The following is a 19,130-nucleotide window of genomic DNA, read 5'->3' on the forward strand; positions in this document are numbered from 1 at the left end:
AAATATTCTTCCAGCCGCTGCTCCACGACCTGATTCTCAGCATCGAATATTTTTCTTATCGGGCAGTTTTATAAAGACCGGAAAAAATTGCCAATTTATATTTAGGAAAGGCTGAGAGAACTACTTTTATCGTATATTTTTTTTTGAAGCTTGAAGTTTCGTCGCGGAACGATCGATCGATCGAATTTTCAGCAAAACACATATTATGAACTGTTATATGCTAAGTATAAAAATAAATAGACAACGCATGTTTACGTATTTGTTGCTGATATATGAGAAATTTCAATATCCAGAGCGAAATACATACTTCTTATCGTGTGAAGGTGAAGCAAATTTTGCTGAACGTGCACGATTCACTCGTAAATATACAAAGAAAACCTGACGACAAAACTTCTCGGTCGACCTAACACAATAGAACATCAAGATTCGTCTCGGGCGAAGGTCGTAAGATACCAAGTTTGAACTGTTGAAATCTGTATTAGGCTGTGTACAACGTTTCACAATATCTACATTCGTATGAAGAAAAGATCGCAACAGGCGAAGCTTCACTGCCGAAATTTCATCGTAAGTAGCACGATTTTAACGCGTGACGAGTATATGAAAGATGCAAGTTCCTTAGACCGAGAGGTGTAAAAGTTGCTAATAAATAGCGCGATGAGTTGTTCGACTGAAAATTCGTGCACGTGCGTCTGTCGCTATGACGAAATAGCATAGCCGCGCAACTATACCGGCCCTGGGCTACGGCTGGCATACTTTTTGTACTAGGAACCAAAAGCGAGCGTGCCAAGCTGCCTCGATGCGTTAATTAATTTTACAACTTGTCGTCCAACATCGATGAAAGTGGAATCTTGTCATTTCGAGGACGCGCGACCGTATACACAGTCGAATTCTTTTCGACTTCGTAATACTCCTCGCGAACTTGAAATTCGTCGGTGAAGTTTTACGCGAATTCGTCGCTGTAAATTCATTTTTGCAAATTCTCCACGGCGAATGTTATATTAACGCGTTCACCGTCACTTCCATTTATTCCAACACTTTCGGACAGTTTCTGTAAATATACTGCGTGCGTCACGCAAAAGATTCTTTATGAAACACGACGATATGATACAATTGGCACGATCACGTTGGTAAAGTTTGAAACGGAAATCCGGAAATGCGTATAGAAGGTGGAAAATATTTATTGCAGAAACTGGAATACCTTGGAAAATTCAGAAAATTATTTGAACGGTTCGTTATCCATCGTAACTCGTAAATGTATTCTCAGATCGGTTTCAAACTTTACCACTGGCATTTAGTCAGCTATATTCGCAAACAGTTGACGTTTGGACTTAGAACAGTTAACATTGTACAGCTGGAAAAAGAAGAAAAGGGAATATGCCTTTCTCTACTGTACTATATACTCGGTTTAATTTTAAACGTAATTTTTGTTTTATCGCATCTTACCAATAATTCAAAATCGTTTCAGCCTGTTTGTTTTGGATCGGTTCAAATGTGAACAGAATAGATACTATGATTTATTTCTGATATATACTCGAGTTGCTCGAAATAATTTGAGGGTCGTTCGCAAATAGATTATCCAACACTCTCGATACTATGCTATGCAAATGCTCTATAAAGTTCATACAAACTAAAATATATGTAGCCAGATTTTTCTCTATGCACTTTATAGTAAAACTTATTTTCCATTCCCCGTTGAAAGCTCATGAAACGACGCGAATTGGCCGTTTTACGTCGATCGTGTATCCCCGTTTCAAAGATCTATCCTTTATTGTTTATAATAGACTTTAAAGGGATCTATTTTGAGTGGACATATTTCTCTAACGAAATTCGACGACGCACTTCTCTGCGTTACGAATTATTCATGTCGTCTAGATCACGTATCGTCACGAATTTCTTGGCAGAGTGGCTGATAAGAAACGAGGGCTCAGAGACACGAGACAATCCGCTGTTTATCAGCTCGTTATCAGGGCCGCGTCAACTTACGAATGATGCCAGTTCGTACGATTTTGGCCTCTTTCATGACCATCCGAGTTTTTCGTATGATTTAATTACTAGCACGAGAAACGTATGGACCGTTCATTTCGTGGAATTTCTTACGAACTGTTTTTCAAGTGCGTGGATTATCTCGGAATTTTGGAATGGCTTGATATCAGGGCAAATCAAATACTCGAAAATGTCAAGTACTCGTAGCAAGATCAAAACAAATCTGTTTACTTCGGCATTACTTCCTAATATGAAAAGGAAAGAGAAGGAGCCAAGGAGGAAGTTAAAGAGGTGGAACTTAAATTTACTTGATTTACTTGAAGATGAACATTTTTAGTCGAACTAAAAGCCACCCGAATGTTTCCATTATCGTTTGATAAGTTCGTTCACTTTAGTTTCGTTTTTACTTCCGTAAAATCTTTGGATTTTTGCTGGTTTATCTAGCCTTGTCGAAAAGGGAAATAATTTGAATATCGCGTTCTCCACTTTGTAACCAACGAAACACGTTTAAGAGAATTAGAAAATCGTTAAAGAAAATAAGGAATTAGAAATATTTTATAATAATTGTGGAATATTTTAGTTTTTAAGGAAAGAAAACCTCTCTAATATCTGGAACAATAGTTAACAATCTGTGATTTCTCTTAATATAATTTATAATTTATAATTACTTTACCGAATAGTTATGTATTTGCATATTATGTGTTCCTGCGTATTTGTAAAATTTTCGTAAGTGCATAAATGTTTTGCTGAGATATTTGCATAAACGAGGTCAAACAAATTTAACACAACTCCAGAGTTGACAAGTCGGTCGATATAGTCAGGAATATATATATATATGTATAGTTATATATATAGTTAGCACTTGCAATTATCGTAATTTGTTTCAAAATGAATATCAGCCAATCCTCTCAATTAATCGTCTCGAGTTTATCGAAGTTCTCCGATAGGATGAATTATTGGGTTCCAACAAAGAGAATGAAGTAGATAAATTAAGTACCATGAGAATAATTCGATAACGAACTCTGTTTCTTCTTGCGACCGAGTTCAAATATTTTTATCGTCGTTTTATCCGTAGTAAATTTTCAGTTACTGTACTACTTCCTTTGAGACTTCCTTTTCCTCTATGTAATTACGCTACCATGAAATTTGCCGGTCGAAGCTACTATCAAGTTATTTTCTTTCCTGCTTGTTACTTTTCTCTTTATCTTTATGGATGGCATTTAAAATTGTTATAGAGCAAATGCCATCGCGTTGTTTTCGAATTTCGTTGGAAAGAATGTCGCATAAAAGAAACGACTTTTCCGACTTTTCTTATTTAACAAAAACAGGCTTCTGTTTTCGAACGAATACGTTAATTACGAGACTCTATAGTTCGATTCCTTTTTTCTTTTGTTTTTCAAATTTTTATTCAAGGACATTTACCAAGAATTTTTCTTACGATTATCTGTAATGACGAGGGGAACATGTTTTTGAATTCTCCTCCTTATGAAACTTCTTGTAATTTTCTCTGCTTGTTTCTACGAAATGATAGGAAATGATAGAAAACAGAATAATCTAATCAGCGTGACTCGATAGCAGATTATCCAATAATTCTACCGTCCATTAAGTCTAGCTTAATTCAGTGAAATGATACTTTACAAATTTCTGAACCTTATCAAACAGGATTTCACACATATTCCAATTTGTTCGTTAAATTACAAAAACTTGGATATTGATCGTTAGTTACGTCAAAGTATCAGGCTAATTACCATTCGAAGCAACCTGAATATTCCTAATAACCATATTAAGACGATCAATTTCTCTTCGCGATAACCAACCTCTCATCTTCATCTGTCCACAAAAGGAAGAGTGTAAAAATGGAATAAAATAAAATAAAAAAAAAGGAAAAGATAAAAGGAGAAATGGAAACTTCAAAATGTGGCATCAACGTGTCGACCATTCCTCGTACAAACTTGACAAGATATAAATTCCAATTTCTGGGCTGGAAAGGAGTGGATATCTGATGAATATAGAAGCGGATCCTTGGTTTCACCGCAGAAAACTTGTTCCCAGACCTGACAGTGAAGCATAATTATACTCGTCACGTAAATAAAAATGAACCGTGCAATTACTGTGCAAACTACACGAACTATGTTGCATATAGTAAAAAATCTTCTCTTTTGGAAGTATTCGCATACGAGATACTGGAGTAACAAAAATGCTAAGCGCAGGCTAAAAGTTAATGCCCAGTATTCGCCATCCACTTAAGTACCACGTTATTATCACGCGCAAGTCGACCTTTTACGTAACGTTGAGCAACTTGAAATCTTTTTACCAAAAAGCACCGTTTACAGCAGTTAAAGTTGACGGTAAATTTATGCTAGTAGGAAGGTGTCAAAGTCCACATCTGTAACATTACGTTCGATATATCGCGCGAAACGATTTCTTCCCGCACAATTTCCGAAGAAGAGAGCTCTGTAGAGGTTAGCGATCCCGCGAGCAAAAACGCGTTTGGCCATTCCAATCTTACTTTTTTTATCTTTTCTTCACCGGTGAGATGAGAATTCCACGAAACCCCGACGAAACTAGTCTGGTTTCATGAAATTCTTTATTTTCTTGGTCCATCCTTTTCCTTTTTCTTTTTTTTTTCTTTTTTTTTTTTTTTTTTTTTTTTTTTTTTTTTTTTTTTTTTTTTTTTTTACATATTTTTCTTCCATTTGGTTCGGAAGTCAAGTTCAAAAGTTCCTTCATCAATGTGTCTGTTAGCTCGTGAGTCACTCAGCTCGTGAGTGAATCGGTACACCCATGTGGTTGCAATTTTTGCAGGGCAGCTCTGCTGTTAAGTCGAACACCGTCCGTGATTTATGCTCGTAACTTTATAAAGAACGTTATGCGATACGTTTATGGATATAACAGCCTGCGCGGATCGTGAGATCTTTCGGGCGTCTTATCGAGGGTGGAGGTCGTGGCTAAAAAATACGAAAGAGCAGAAAGTGGACGGCGAAGATTACGAGATGCTTTCACTGCTTATCGAGTTAAAATTTCGTGAATCCTACAACTCGCGTGACAAAACGGCACTCGCACGGTTATAAGCAGCGTCATGAATATGCAAGTCATTTTTCTTTTTCTCATTCTTCTCTTTCCGTTTCTTTTTTCGCTGGTAAGCCGTGGAAGCTGTTTATTAAAACAGCTGTGGCTTGTCCAGGTGTTCGCCACCTTTCTCTGCAACTTTGTTACATTAAATGCACCGGTGTAAGACACTTCATGATCGCCGGTCGTTTTATCTACTCTCCTTAATTATTCCCTAATTTAATGATTTACGTTTCCTTAATCAAAGCACCAAATGTGTACGATGTTGGCGTTCGTAAATTTGCCGATGACACGCGATTTCCTCGTGCGATTTTAATATCATCGCGTTCCATGACTGTTAACGTCCTGTAAGCGGACTAACTTGTTCGCGTTTTAAGCTTATACAAAATTTAACGAAATTCTAAGACGTCTATCAACATCTTTACCACATTATGCGGTCTTTGGTCCAGGCAAATATTTGACATTTACTTTAGTAAGAATAACGATTAGCTTCGAGAAACTTGAGAGACAAAATTTTGAAATTTTTTTAAAGTTCTAGTAAACTTTATGATACTCATAGTCGGAATTCTTCTAATTCGCAGGAATTCTCACGATTATACGAATATTAAACGCGAAACCGAGCCAGACGATAATAAGAAAATGTAAGAAATCCCAAATTCTGAATCTAGAGAAACCTTTCTAGCGATGCGTAAACACGTCACAGTGCTACGAATAAAAGTTGCGTGAAACTTCTTAAAGGATTGTGTGGTCGTTTAGTCTCGCGTCTCTGCCGACGACTACCGCGTTTGAATAATCATCAGGAATTGCCTGAATCGGACATGAATCCGACTAGTCACGTTTGTGCCGTTCGATTGCTTGCAGGCGTCGCACTGGTACAGCTATGAGGGGCGGAAAATTCTTCATCTTCAATAAGAAGCTTCTTTGAGCATCGCTTTGTTTAGGATTTACACACTGGTTCTGGAGAAAGGCTTCGAAAACAATAAAGGGAAAAGAACAAGAAGAAACTAAACCATTCGATCGACTATATCCGAGTCCTAACTATCCGTATCGAGTCGATCTTCTTTCTCAAAAATTCGCTTTTCTAATTGGAACTTGCAAGAGGAGCCCTAAGATCGATCTATAAGACCGTAGATCGAGGATCGCGATTTACTATCGGTCAGGAACGGAGCATGAAGCCGGAAGATCCGCAAACCAGGTCGTTGAGCAGTCATTAAACCAGCTGTGACCGCAGTTCATCGTGCTTGTTAATCGTTTGCACAAGGTAGAAAGTCGAAATCGTCACGGAACTATAATATATTACATAGCTGGAAACCTGAGTCACGATTCTTGGTAGAATGATATTTGCAAGTTTCGCGCGATCCTAACGATTCGTCCGAGAACGAGCAGAGGTGGAAAAAAAGGTCTAACGAGAGAGCAACTAGCGATTCTGCTCGAGGTAAACGATCGTTCGAGTTCCTTGGATCTGGAAGAGCAGAAGCGAAACCGTGTCGTCTGTTGTTCGATCTTGTTCGAGGTCCATCGGCTCAGATCAAACTATTTAGAATCGCTTGACACACAGAGAGGGCCTTTGTTCGTCGATCGATCGATCTGGTGGAGGTGGGGAGGCGAAACACGTTAAAGGGTGGGGTAATTTGGGAAGATTTGACGATCGCCTTCTCGATAGTACAGTCTTGGCTGAGACAGGAAGATGAAGATGAGGTGGTTAGTGCTCCTTTCCACCATAACGCTGCTGTCCTGCTGCCAACCGAATTACGCATATACAAACACCGAGAAGGCTACCCCTAGGAACGGACGTCGCGAGAGGAACCTGGACGATCCTGACAATCCGTCTTACGAGCGGATCAGTTTCTACAGAAGCTACAGGTCCATCGATACTTCCAGGTATATACTCTTGAAAAGAGTTGATTGTTTGTTTGATCAAGGACTTTTCGTTGTTAATCGATCACGCCATTGCCAGTGGGTCCTTAACCCACCTTTGGTTGAAGGGAATTGTTTTTGGATACCTGAGTTATATAAAGCGTAATAATAATTCTTTGCAAAAAATTGAGAAGAAAACGTGGAAGGAGCTTCCTCGTAGGGTTGCTCGTTTGCAGAGAAATCGGAATTGAAATGTACGGAGACCTGCGTACAGGAGGCGTAGGTACCATAATTTCAGAGTCGATTTGCGTGCCAACGAAGAATCCCAGAGCAAAACTTTTTGCACGTTTTCTGTGCACTTTTTTGCGCTGAATAATCCCCCGTATCCCAAATCCCGATCCTATTTTTCTGTAATTTACGTTAACATTAATCTGTGTCTGTTGCGTCTAATCTATGTCTGTAACTTGTACTGTAATTAATTTCTTCTATCGCCTATTTGAAAACGCAATGTTTTCAAACATCTAATCAAGCATAATTGATTCAAATTAATCCCCCTTGTCTTTTCAAAAAATTACAATTCTCTAAGACGTACCGTTATTTGTCCAAAGCAGCAATACAATTTCCTAAGAAGAAGAATTTCTTCCCATATGTAAAGAAACAAAATTTAAAGTATTGCACGTACATGGAAGGAAAAGAGAACTTGGACCTTCTTCGACTAACCCAAACACAGAACCTTCAATCCTGATTCGAACAAATCGCACCTCGCCGTACATTTTACGATACTCTCGAGTGATCTCGGCTAAATTCGTTGCCTAATGACGACAGGTCGACGGCAGCCAACGCAAAATTGACCCAGAAACCGGGCCAACTACCGAACCTCCCTAAATCGAACGCAAAACCAACCGACGTGGCTCACGAGAAGGGTCGACGAAGGCTCGCAAACAAAAACGTGATGATTGGCGATGGAATTTGCCAGAGCATCGATGTACGGAACAGCGTGTCTAGTTTCGGCATTATGAAGGATTGTCGCGTGATAGAGGGCTTTCTGCAGATCGTCCTCATCGAGAATAGCTCCGAGATGGACTTTCAACCGATCACTTTTCCCAAACTTCGGGAAATCACTGGCTACCTGCTTCTCTATCGCGTGAATGGATTGAAGACTCTCAGCAATCTGTTACCAAATCTCGAGGTGATCAGAGGCAACATCTTGCTGGCCGATTACGCGTTCATGGTGTACGAGATGCAGAATCTACAGGAGGTAAGCATTACGTAGGCACGATTTATAATTCTGCGTTGCGAAGTTTTTACTTCTGGTATCCGCGGTGTGAAAAAGTAAACGAGCGACGATCGAATAATAGCTCTGTTTGCGAAGCAAATATTGTCCAGCCATATTGGCGAGAGAAAAAGAAAGAGAGAGAGAGAGAGAGAGAGAGAGAGGGAGAGAAAGTTGGTTGACTCTGGAAAAAAGAGATGGTGCTAATAATTCGCGTGTTATTTCTGAAAATAAATCAATATTCACACCGCTGGCAAATATTTGCACGGAGAAATATCATTTTTCCGCAGTTCGTTTTGTATTCTCTGTTTTGTATCCGATCGGTGTTCTCCTTGTTCGAAAGCAACAGATAGATAATTAAAAAAGATTTAAAGATACTTGATTAGTATTTAGTTGAATTTAATTTTACTCTGCTACTTTAAATTTTAGTTTCATTTCAACATAAACTACGTACCTATGTTAGCGATGGAATCAACTTCAGTATGTGCTTATAATATGAATATATGTAAATGTAAAGTAACTTTGGGCTCGAAAATCGTATAGTAATTTAATTATTTTAAAGTTTTGTTTTAAAGATTGTTTCTTCTCTTGGAATGACATTTCTTTTTGCAGACACTATGGCACTGTATCCTTAAAACGTTCGGAACTTGATCATGTCTTAACTTATTTTCTTTATTCTGCAGTTCATTTCCAATTACCTCGGCGTTACGAGCAATTGCGCGTTCTTTACAGAAGTAAAATTTCCATTAAACAGACCAAGATATGTCTCGTCAATCGAGTAAAGTAAAGAATTTGAAATGCGAACCAGTTTGCAAATACAAATCACTTTACAAACGTAAACTATATTCTTTTTTATTTATTACGTACTTCAAAGCAATACTTATCGGTAGTATATCAAAAATCAACGAAGAAAATTAGTAATTATGTTGTAGTGGAACCGGTTAGAGGATGAACGCGAAAAACACGAGTAGATCGACGTGCTCGAATCATTTCCCACGTTCCTGACAGAGAGGCTTCTCTCCAATTTGCTTTCTGGACGTAGCTAGTTGACTCGGCGGGTCAAGTGACGTTAATTAGTCAATCGAATTAACCAGTCGTTCGACCTCTGGCTAGCAGTTAGCTTTATCGGGGCTAAATCGACGCCTTGTGGCGGAATTCTTTCTTGCAGATCGGTTTGAAGAAACTTACCGAGATCTCACGGGGCGGCGTTCGAATCGAGAAGAATCCGGCGTTGTGTTACAGCAATCTCAACTGGAACCTCATCGTTTCTGCGGGGGAGGTTGTTATCAGGGAGAACGGGGAGGAAGCCTCTTGCCCTGGTATTTATCGACCTATTAGTCGGTTAATATTATTATTCTTTCAATCGATGAAAATCTCTTTGAGTAGAATATCATGTTACGAATTTCATAGAATATCATCGTACGTAATTACAATGCGGTAGTGTATCTAATTATTAGATTGGCAATTAAGCGATTGCGGATTTTGCCAATATCACGTAATGACAAAATCCGTAATCGCTTAATTGCCAACCGATTACGAAGCTGTGGAATTATTTTTATAAAATCGACTAATTTTTGATTCGACAAGTCAAAATGTAAATTATTTTCGAATTATAATTATTTTATTCGAATAAATTATTTTATTGATTTCGACTGCCAGAACGAGATATTATTTAAAGAATCGCAAGATCGAACGGGAATGTTTTTGTTTTTAAGCTCGTTGATTTGCAACATATCGTGTCAAGCATACTGTTTCAATCATGTTTTGTTCTTTTCTTCTTTAATACGATTTTATTGAAATTGCAGATCTGTATGCTTTTTTATGCATGTGATTAAGTAATTAATGCTGACACAGAGATCTTTGCTTTTTGTGCTTGGTGTGCTTTTGCTTTGGAAAGGCAATCTACTGATCTTTCATTTTTATTCTTTCTATTCTTTGTGATCTTAATGAACTTCATTTTCTTTGTTTGGTCGATTTCATAATTAAAAGATTTTTTTTTAATTCAAGTCTTCGTAGGATTACGTACAGATTCAAAATACTTTTTAATTGTATATATAACTCGTTAAAGTATAAAATTACACTGCTTTTTCACTAATTGGCTGTTCCTTCCTTTTTTTTACATTTCTGTTGCAGAGGAAGAACGATTCGGTAGAATATTAAATCCAATCTACGTATAACATAGTATATAAGCATGAGAGGTATAAGAATAGGGGGAGGAGTAGTACTAAGTCATTGACCATTATTTTAGATGCGTATGTGTAAAGAAAAAGTGTGGAAAATCCACTACTCACAATACATAGATACGAACAAGTCTTACGTGTAATTAGATATGTACGAGGGCTTTGACGAAATGTTTTTCTTGTGGATTTGAACCGTAAGTTAAAAGTTTTCAATTGGATTACTTAAAAATATGAAAAGCAGACGGAAAAATTTTGTGAAAGTTTTTTTTTTTCCATCAAGATCAGGTTTGGAATATTTATCAAATCATGGTTTCCCTGAGAACATAGAAAGAACTAAATATAAACTTCACTGTTACTTCGGAATATAAACAAATTTAGTTTTTGTTCTGCAATAATTTGGTTCGATCTATTAGACGAATGATTTACTTTAAAACGAGAAAAACAGAACGAAGAGAAGAATTACTTAGAAAATGGAGAAAGCAGTTCATACGATTTATTTTTTATAGAAAATATTTAAGAAATCACGATCGTACGATACGTATAATTTCATTGTCATGAATGCTTTTTCTTTAATCGTCACAAATTAAAGCAATACATTTGCCCAAGGGAGAATCGTGTATGTATCTAACGCGCGTACTGTAGCAATTGAACTCGTGACGAGACTTCAAGTATGTTTAAGAGCTTCTACAATGCGACATTACCAGTATACGATCCTCCCAACGTCGTGCTTGCATGTTAAAGATACATTAGTTCAGGTACGAGCAAAATTACCACGCAGCCATAGTTTTAATCGACTTTTCATCGCTACAGGATGTTCCCACTGTCCCGGGGGTTACTGCTGGTCTTCACAGCATTGTCAGAGAACAGAGAAGCTGGATTGTCACGATCAGTGTCTGGGCGAGTGTCACGGTCCAACGGAAAACGAATGTTACGTATGCAAGTATCATCGGCACAAGGGAAAATGCGTGGAAACCTGCCCCAGTAATCTGTGAGTTATATTCATTCTGCAAGCTTACTTTCGTTTCTCCTTCCTTTATATACTATCTTTTTGAAAATATTTTTATCGTTAATTTCACATAGCATAAATTTGTTCTTTTAAAAATATTTTTATCGTTAATTTCACATGGCATAAATTTGTTTTCCTGTAATCCGTAATCGTGTATTCGTTAATTTTATTCGTAAATGTAATGTTAAATATTCGTGGAAAATTGGTCGAGCGATTTAAAATAATGCTGCGATTTAAAATATTGATTTTTTTCATTTATACAGAAATCCTTTCTAAAATTAATTCAATTGATTTTCAGAGAATACATTTTTTCGTTCGGTAACCGGTAATATCATTTATTTTATTTCTAAATATATTACTACAGCCACCCTTGTGTAATGTTAATCAACGATTTAAAATAACTATATCTGGAAGTTACTCCCGTTTTGTGTCTTTTCTTAAGTCTTCTTTATTTTCACTTCTCTTTAATCGTCGATTTCTCGCAAAAGTCTTATATTTATTATTTAGCGATACCTTGTACGATTTGCCCTTTCAGATTTTGAGGGGTTCTGGTGATTACATCCTCGCATATATCTTACATTTCTCTGATCGATAATAAATCTTGCAAAATTCCTTGTGAAACTAACTCACAGAAAGCACAAAATTCCAACTGATTTAATCATTTCTCCGACAATCTGTATGAGTTATCCGGATATCGTGCAGGAACAACGTAACACTTATGGGATAGGTGTTGGAGTAGCTGGAAAAAATCTTGTCCACTGCAAAGGTGCTGCGTATTTCCATAGTTATGGAAGAAGTTTCTCTTGAAACTCTGAAGCATCCTTCCTTTGGAAAGGAGAGCGGAAGTCGCCGGTCATGCTTTCTATTCTTTCACGAACGCTATGAACACGTATAGTGGGGGGATTGTATCGTAGTGACCTTGAGCTGCTAACTGTTTCCAGGCAAGCTATAGCAGCCGGATAAACGCGACACGATCTGTTCCACAGATACTCCTATCTCTCGAGACGCTGCATCACGAAGGATGAGTGTGTACGACTGAATCGTCTAAGACGAGTATATTATATCCTGGGAGATGGTCAGGCGTGGAGACCATTCAATGGATCCTGCATGACTCATTGCCCTGACGGTTACGAGGATGCACTCGACGAGAACAATGTACGTAAAATATTCTCCTTTGTGTTCTCGTCCTTTACTTCGATCCCACCATACGATTAATTATTGTGTACCAACATTGCGATCAGATTGCGAGATCAAGGAAGGAAAATGGGAAGGTAAGGTATAGACCGGTCGCGTTGAACATTCGCTTCATATTTAATTCAACGCACGATGAGAAGAGAGAACGTTCGTTATTGTAGAACGCGCGCGGGTGTTAAAATACTAAATTGCCGATAGAATTATAAAACGATGAGATCTCTTGTTCTACTTGAAGAGATCAAGGGTGATGGTAATTGACAATTGTGGGCTGGCCAAAGATGATAGAGATACCAACAAACTACGGTGTGATAACGTTCTACCGTCTGATCGAAGATGTGGCTTATGAGATTGTTCGAGTGTGTCTTTTTTTTTTTTTTTTTTTTTATTTATTGTAAGTCAATCGTTCTCCGAACGACTACAGTGCGGAAATAGAGATTGATTTTAATTTGCAAAGAAAATGTCAGTAGGTCTTTACGAGTTTCGGTCAGCTCGTAGATGGTTGTTAACTTAAGTTAATAGTTGATAATTAAAATAATTAATCAGTTAGATTCCTATAGCAAGTGTCTTCTACAAATGGTAGCGATGTGCTCTGTATTTCTGGTAACACGTACTATTCATAACACTTCGTTTTAATTACAGATGACCACGTGTCGCGCTTGCGTGAGCAGCTGCCGGAAGGTCCGCCACGGCGCTCTGATCCGTCACATCTCCGACGCCCAGAGCTTCCGTGGTATAACCGTAGTGAAAGGCGCGCTGGAGTTCCAAATTCGAAGTGGAAATCCGAACATAATGAACGAACTAAGCGAAGCGTTCGGTCTAGTCGAAGAAATTACCGAGTACGTCAAGATCACTCACTCGTTCCCCATCACCTCGTTGAATTTCTTCAAAAAGCTCAAGGTTATCAAGGGTGAGAAACTGGACATTAACAACGCCAGCCTATCCGTCTTAGACAATCCCAATCTGTCCAACCTGTTCCCACCGGGGCAAAAAATCAGAATCGAAAATGGCCGACTCTTTTTCCATTACAATCCAAAGCTCTGCTTGTCCAAAATCATACAGTTCAGTGAAATGGTGAACATCACGAACTACACCGATCTGGAAATACAGCCGCAGTCAAATGGCGAGAAAGTGGCATGCGATATAGATAATATAAATATCACGGTTAAAAATCTGGGACACGATTACGCGGATTTGGTGTGGGATAGTTACAAGCCACCGGAAGGGCAGCAGTTGCTCAGTTATCTGTTGAATTTTATCGAGACGGAAAATCAGAACATCACGTACGAGACGAACATTTGCGGGTGGAACAGCACCTGGCAGGTAGACGACGTAGATATTCCTAAATGGAACGCAACGGTTTCGAAGCATATCGGCAACCTGAAGCCCTACACTATGTACGCGGTATACGTAAAGTCGTTCAACGCCAGGACCACCAAGTACTTGGGACCGGTGGGCCAGTCGAAAATCATCTTCTTCAGGACGAAGAGCGCCATTCCATCGCCTCCGTTGGACACAATATCCACTGCCTTGAGCGAGACTGAGATTCTAGTCAAGTGGAAACCGCCACGGTTCCCTAATGGGCCAATAGGATACTACATGGTCTCTAGCGAAATGATCTACGAAGACGAGAATCGAATCATGACCAGGAATTACTGCATCAATATGCTAGAGGATGAACTGGAATTCGAGGAAGTGGTACCGGACGTAACCGTGAAGACGTCAGTGACAAATCAGGATTCGTGTTGCTCGAAGGACACGAACGGGGATTTCATTACGTCGAAGAAGTTCGAGATTTTCTGCCACGAGAACACGACTCTCAGCCACATATCACCCGGCTGGAAGGACTACTGCGTGCACAACTCCTACAACAACGTGGACGATCAATTCTACGACCTGGTGAACAGTCTGTCCACCCCTCAACCGGATGAATCCAGCACATTCGATGCGTCCAAGTTCACGGAGAACGTTTTAGACGAGCACGTGGTCACGTACAACGTTAGCGGTCAAAACAATTCGTTCGTGATCGAGAATCTGCGCCATTACACGCGCTACATCATCAGTGTAGCCGCGTGCGCCGTCAAAGTCAACGAGTCGAATATGTGCTCGTCGATTCAGTACACGATCGGCCGAACAAGGAAGTCGAATAGTGCGGATGACGTGAAGAACGTGAAGGTGAAGGTGATTAACAGCACCGTCGTTGAGGTTTTTTGGGACCCGGTGGAAGATCCTAACTCCTTCACCGTTTCATACGCCATCGAATACACCAACTTGAACGTGGAAAACGCGAGAAAGAGCACCGAGTGCATCCCACGAACTGGTCAAAAAGATACTATGAACAGTTACTTGATCGAGAACCTGAATCCTGGAAGATACAGTTTACGGATGAAGTCCACGTCGTTGGCCGGTGATGGTAACTTGTCGGACGTGGTGTATTTTTCCGTAGGCCTGAGCAGCACCGTGTCCATCGCGTTAATAGCGTTGCTCGTGTGTAGTATTCTGTCTATGATATTGGTCGCTCTACTCATCGTTTTGAGGCATCAGAACAAGAAGAAACAAGGAAGACTGATCGCCAGCGTAAACCCTGATTACGTAGAAACAAAGTACGAGGCCGACGAGTGGGAGGTACCTAGGGAAAACGTGAAGATCTTTGAGAAAGTTGGTTTGGGCAATTTTGGTACGGTTCATAGAGGACTGTACGAGAAGAATATGCCGGTGGCCATCAAAATGATTGCGGAGACGGCTAGTCAGAGGGAGAAGGACGAGTTCCTAAACGAAGCCTCGGTAATGAAGAACTTCTCGACTTTCCACGTAATTAAACTCATCGGCGTGGTATCCTCCGAGAACCCCCCGTTCGTTATCATGGAACTAATGGAGAATGGAGATCTGAAGACCTATCTGCGTCGGATTCGCGACACCGTACTCGTGCCGAATACCAGCAGAATTACGAGGATGGCGGCTGAGATAGCCGATGGCATGGCTTATTTGGCATCGAAGAAGTACGTCCATCGAGACTTGGCTGCGCGAAATTGCATGGTGTCGAAGAACTTGGTGTGCAAGGTCGGTGACTTTGGCATGGCCAGAGACATCTATGAAACGGACTACTACAAAATCGGTAGGAAAGGTCTTCTTCCGATCAGATGGATGGCACCGGAGAGTCTGTCGGACGGTGTGTTTACGTCAGATTCTGACGTCTGGTCGTACGGTGTGGTCCTCTATGAGATTTTAACTCTCGCGGAGATTCCTTACCAAGGTTTCGCTAACGAGGAAGTGCTCAAATATGTGTTGCGCAAAGGGACTCTAAATATTCCACGTAATTGTCCCGAAAATTTCCAGAAGATCATGGAGAAGTGTTTCAAGTGGGAACCAAACGATCGTCCCACGTTCATGGAGATCGTGACAGAGCTGGAGCCGTTTCTTGGCCAGGATTTCTGCGAGAAATCGTTCTACCACTCGGTGGAAGGTGTGGAGAGCCGAAAGTCGGGTGTGAAGAGGCCCCATCATCACGCAGCTCCTATCAGTTTTCATTGGGGCAGCGAGACGGCCAGGTGGGTAAAGGATTCCGAGGACAATGTGACGCTGTTGGATCAGGCGGAAGCTGGCACCAGCAGCGGACGCATTTTTAAGAATTTCCAGCATACCGATAACGCATCCGACACGGAGGACGAACCCCTCGATCAATGAAGTTCTACGGTCAGTCTATAATAGCGAATTTTTCAATGGCGTAAGTGTATTCGTCCGGGACAAGTCCCCGGCAAGTCACAAACTCGTTTAGGTACGATGTACAAAGGATACTCAGGGCAATGAATCGTGACGAGGGCCCAACGAGTTCGGCAGACGGGAATAGGCAAGGATTTTTTTCTCTGTCTCTTGCCAGCCTGACAAGTTCAGGACGACACTTGAAAAGATTCGTCTGTCGGTGCTCGTTGATTTCCAATTAGGACCTTAATGGCAACGAGCGACTAAGAATATCTTCACAGCTTTTCGTGCATACGTTCTCCGCTCTATCCGAGCGCTAGTAGTATGTACAATGTTTAACTTAACCAAAAGCGTTTGAAGGTAGAATCCAGTCAGACGCGATGTTTTTCTTTGATTTCTTTTGTTTTTTTTTTTTTTTTTTTTTTTTTTTTTTTTTTTTTTTTTTTTTTTTTTTTTTTTTTTTTTTTTCTTAGAAAGCGTAACCAAAAGCTCTTAGCTCCTCGGCCATGCAAGCCTACGAACTTTGTTCATTCCTTGAAAGGATTATATTTCGTTTCGTCCTTTCACATGGATATTTCTTTCTGTTTTTCTTCTACTTTTTCTCTCTAGATTAGTAGATAATGTTTTAGGGACACACGTTTTTTTGTTAACTTGCAGTCTCCTGCCGCTCAAAGAACTGACTAATTATATGTGCTAGGTACGAAGTTGCGTAGAGTTCGTAAGCCCAGGTACAATGAATTCTTTGTTGTTTGATACTCGTTGCATTTTCAACTCATTGTTCAGAACTGCCCCGTCTAAACTTGCCAAGTTTGGTGCTCGTCCATTTTTGATTGTGTACATTTTTATAAAGGGACTTATAAACATTACTGACTGTTAGTTATTAGATCCAGAAAAATAGACGGAAATAAAAGAGACTCAAGAGACTCCGAAGGAAAACATTTTTCTACAGATAACAGTAATTTGATTGTGCTTCGATGCATAAACGACTGGAAATGCTGAGTAACAATGAATTCACTGTATTCACGCGCAGTTTTTGCGAAGAAGAAAGTGGAAGAAGACACATTCGCGTCGTAGGTACTTTCTTCGTCGACCGTTTCAAAACGACGCGACGACCGATCGAAAGTTCAAAGCTCATCGAATCGCATTGTCGTGCTCCATTTGCCAAGTGGTACTCGATGTGTCAAGATTTATGGATGCGTATACATATCTACCAACGTTCTATCAAGAGAGTAAGACTTAGCAATACCATGAATTAAAAAAAAAAAAAAACCCTCTTTTTCACACTGTTGCAATACTCTAGGGTTCCAAAATTAAGCAGAGTTCGTTTCCATTTTTATACGAACGACGTCAGAGTCAGGTTTTCCGAAAAAAAAGGTGGACTAAAAATGATGCTATTCTCGAAACGATCTCTGGATCACCAAGAAAATTTGGCGGTGCAGCCAAACGGTAAAATAATTTGATTAGAAATTATATCAGCGCGACATATCGAATCTATTGATTTACTTCTCTTTCTGACAGCATAATCGTTGAAAAAATTACAAAATTTTGAGACAAGTTACCATTCAAACTCGTGGCTACTGATCTCTTCTGTTAAAGAAACGAATTTACTTTCACTAAAATCTTATAAAATCTAGGCGAATGTATACATTGATTAATCACTGCACACAATTGCTAAGTTCTATACTTGCAATGTGACAACAGAATGCTTTCAAAATTTAAGAAACTCTTACATTTTCCCTTTATTCGACCTATAAAATCAACTGATGAAAATGCTCGAGCAATTCCCCTTTCCAGTTTTATATACATTCTGTGATCTTTTTCTAAATTCTATTCCCTTCCAGAAACTTCCGATTCATTCTGCGATTCGTTCCATCATGAAAGAACGATCGAAAAGAGAGGCAAAGAAGCAGCTGCACGGCGATGCACCGCCACCCCATTTCGTCCACGAATCGATCCCAGACTGTGTTCATAGGACAGAGTCGACCGGAAGCCGACAGAAAGAGAGAGGAGATAGAGATAGAGATTGAATAAAGGGGAGGGGAGGGGGGAGGGGTGGGAAGGGAGGGGGGTAATTTAGGCGATCGTCGAGCGCTCGAGAATCCATAGACAGATACACTGATCCCCCTCCGTACGTACATAGTACACATATACATACCAGAGTTCCTTGTTCAGACATACGTATATAGTTTACGCGAGTCGTGCCCGTGTGCGCGTGTACACATATTTTATTCGCGGAGGAAGATAATGGTTACACTTCCGGGGGCACATGCGCGCTAAGCCGCGTTTCCATCGTGCAACGTATACGTTATTCTAGGTAAAAAAGAAAAGAAGGAAAGAAGAAAAAAAAGAAAACACTTGCAATAAGCATGCCAACAATCTTCTTGCAATAAGTACTGAATATAATTAAACGTATAAAGAATAGTTAAGCGTTGTAAGCGTGTATGGCGACTTAGGTAAATGCAAAGGGAATCTAAGAGACAGAAAAAGAGTATATCTATTTTATTGTAATAATATATATATATATATATATATATATATATATATATATATATATATATATATACATACATACATACATTATATATATATGTATATATGTACACATAATAGGCACACGTTCGGTTAAGTATTTTTTCGGCTGCAGTATATATATATATATTCACTCTTCGACCGATCAACATACACACACTCGCAGGGGGAATGAAAGAAAAAGGGGACAGAAAGGTGTACGCGTATCATGGCGCACGAATACATTGGCGCAGGTACAGACAGAAGTTCCAGAGAGGCTTTTATCGACGGGCGTTGCGAAAAGTCGTCCAGCAAAAAGATTATGTTCTTTCCGGTTGTTGAACGATAACAGCCTCCGTTTCCG

General features: G+C 39.7%; 2 protein-coding genes across 7 annotated transcripts in view; both read left to right on the forward strand.

Moving 5' to 3' along the window:
• Positions 1 to 16,682, forward strand: part of LOC122570520 (insulin-like peptide receptor) — a 30,664-nt gene extending 13,982 nt beyond the window's left edge. For 5 of the 6 annotated variants that reach the window (XM_043732923.1, XM_043732920.1, XM_043732924.1 and 2 more), the window contains 7 exons: positions 5,914 to 6,933; positions 7,735 to 8,167; positions 9,351 to 9,501; positions 10,316 to 10,330; positions 11,173 to 11,350; positions 12,355 to 12,523; positions 13,202 to 16,682. In XM_043732923.1, the coding sequence (XP_043588858.1) occupies positions 6,740 to 6,933; positions 7,735 to 8,167; positions 9,351 to 9,501; positions 10,316 to 10,330; positions 11,173 to 11,350; positions 12,355 to 12,523; positions 13,202 to 16,243 (4,182 nt within the window). In that variant the 5' untranslated portion in view covers positions 5,914 to 6,739 and the 3' untranslated portion in view covers positions 16,244 to 16,682. The remainder of the gene's footprint in view (positions 1 to 5,913; positions 6,934 to 7,734; positions 8,168 to 9,350; positions 9,502 to 10,315; positions 10,331 to 11,172; positions 11,351 to 12,354; positions 12,524 to 13,201) is intronic. The other variant, XM_043732925.1, reaches the window with a different exon arrangement.
• On the forward strand, positions 16,680 to 18,281 carry LOC122570531. Its single transcript, XM_043732942.1, has 3 exons — positions 16,680 to 17,487; positions 17,559 to 17,704; positions 18,100 to 18,281. Exons 1-3 carry the CDS (start codon positions 17,233 to 17,235, stop codon positions 18,134 to 18,136), a joined length of 438 nt encoding a protein of 145 aa, XP_043588877.1. The 5' UTR covers positions 16,680 to 17,232; the 3' UTR covers positions 18,137 to 18,281.
• Positions 18,282 to 19,130: the final 849 nt, after the last annotated feature.

The sequence above is a fragment of the Bombus pyrosoma genome, linkage group LG9 (genome assembly GCF_014825855.1).
Source record: "Bombus pyrosoma isolate SC7728 linkage group LG9, ASM1482585v1, whole genome shotgun sequence".
In the NCBI taxonomy this organism is placed as follows: domain Eukaryota; kingdom Metazoa; phylum Arthropoda; class Insecta; order Hymenoptera; family Apidae; genus Bombus; species Bombus pyrosoma.

Coding starts and splice junctions, on each gene's coding strand:
- LOC122570531 (XM_043732942.1), top strand. CDS start 17,233: ATGCATAAACGACTGGAAATGCTGAGTAACAATGAATTCACTGTATTC. Junction 17,488..17,558: donor ACCAACGTTCTATCAAGAGA/GTAAGACTTAGC, acceptor GCAATACTCTAG/GGTTCCAAAATTAAGCAGAG. Junction 17,705..18,099: donor TTTGGCGGTGCAGCCAAACG/GTAAAATAATTT, acceptor ATTCCCTTCCAG/AAACTTCCGATTCATTCTGC.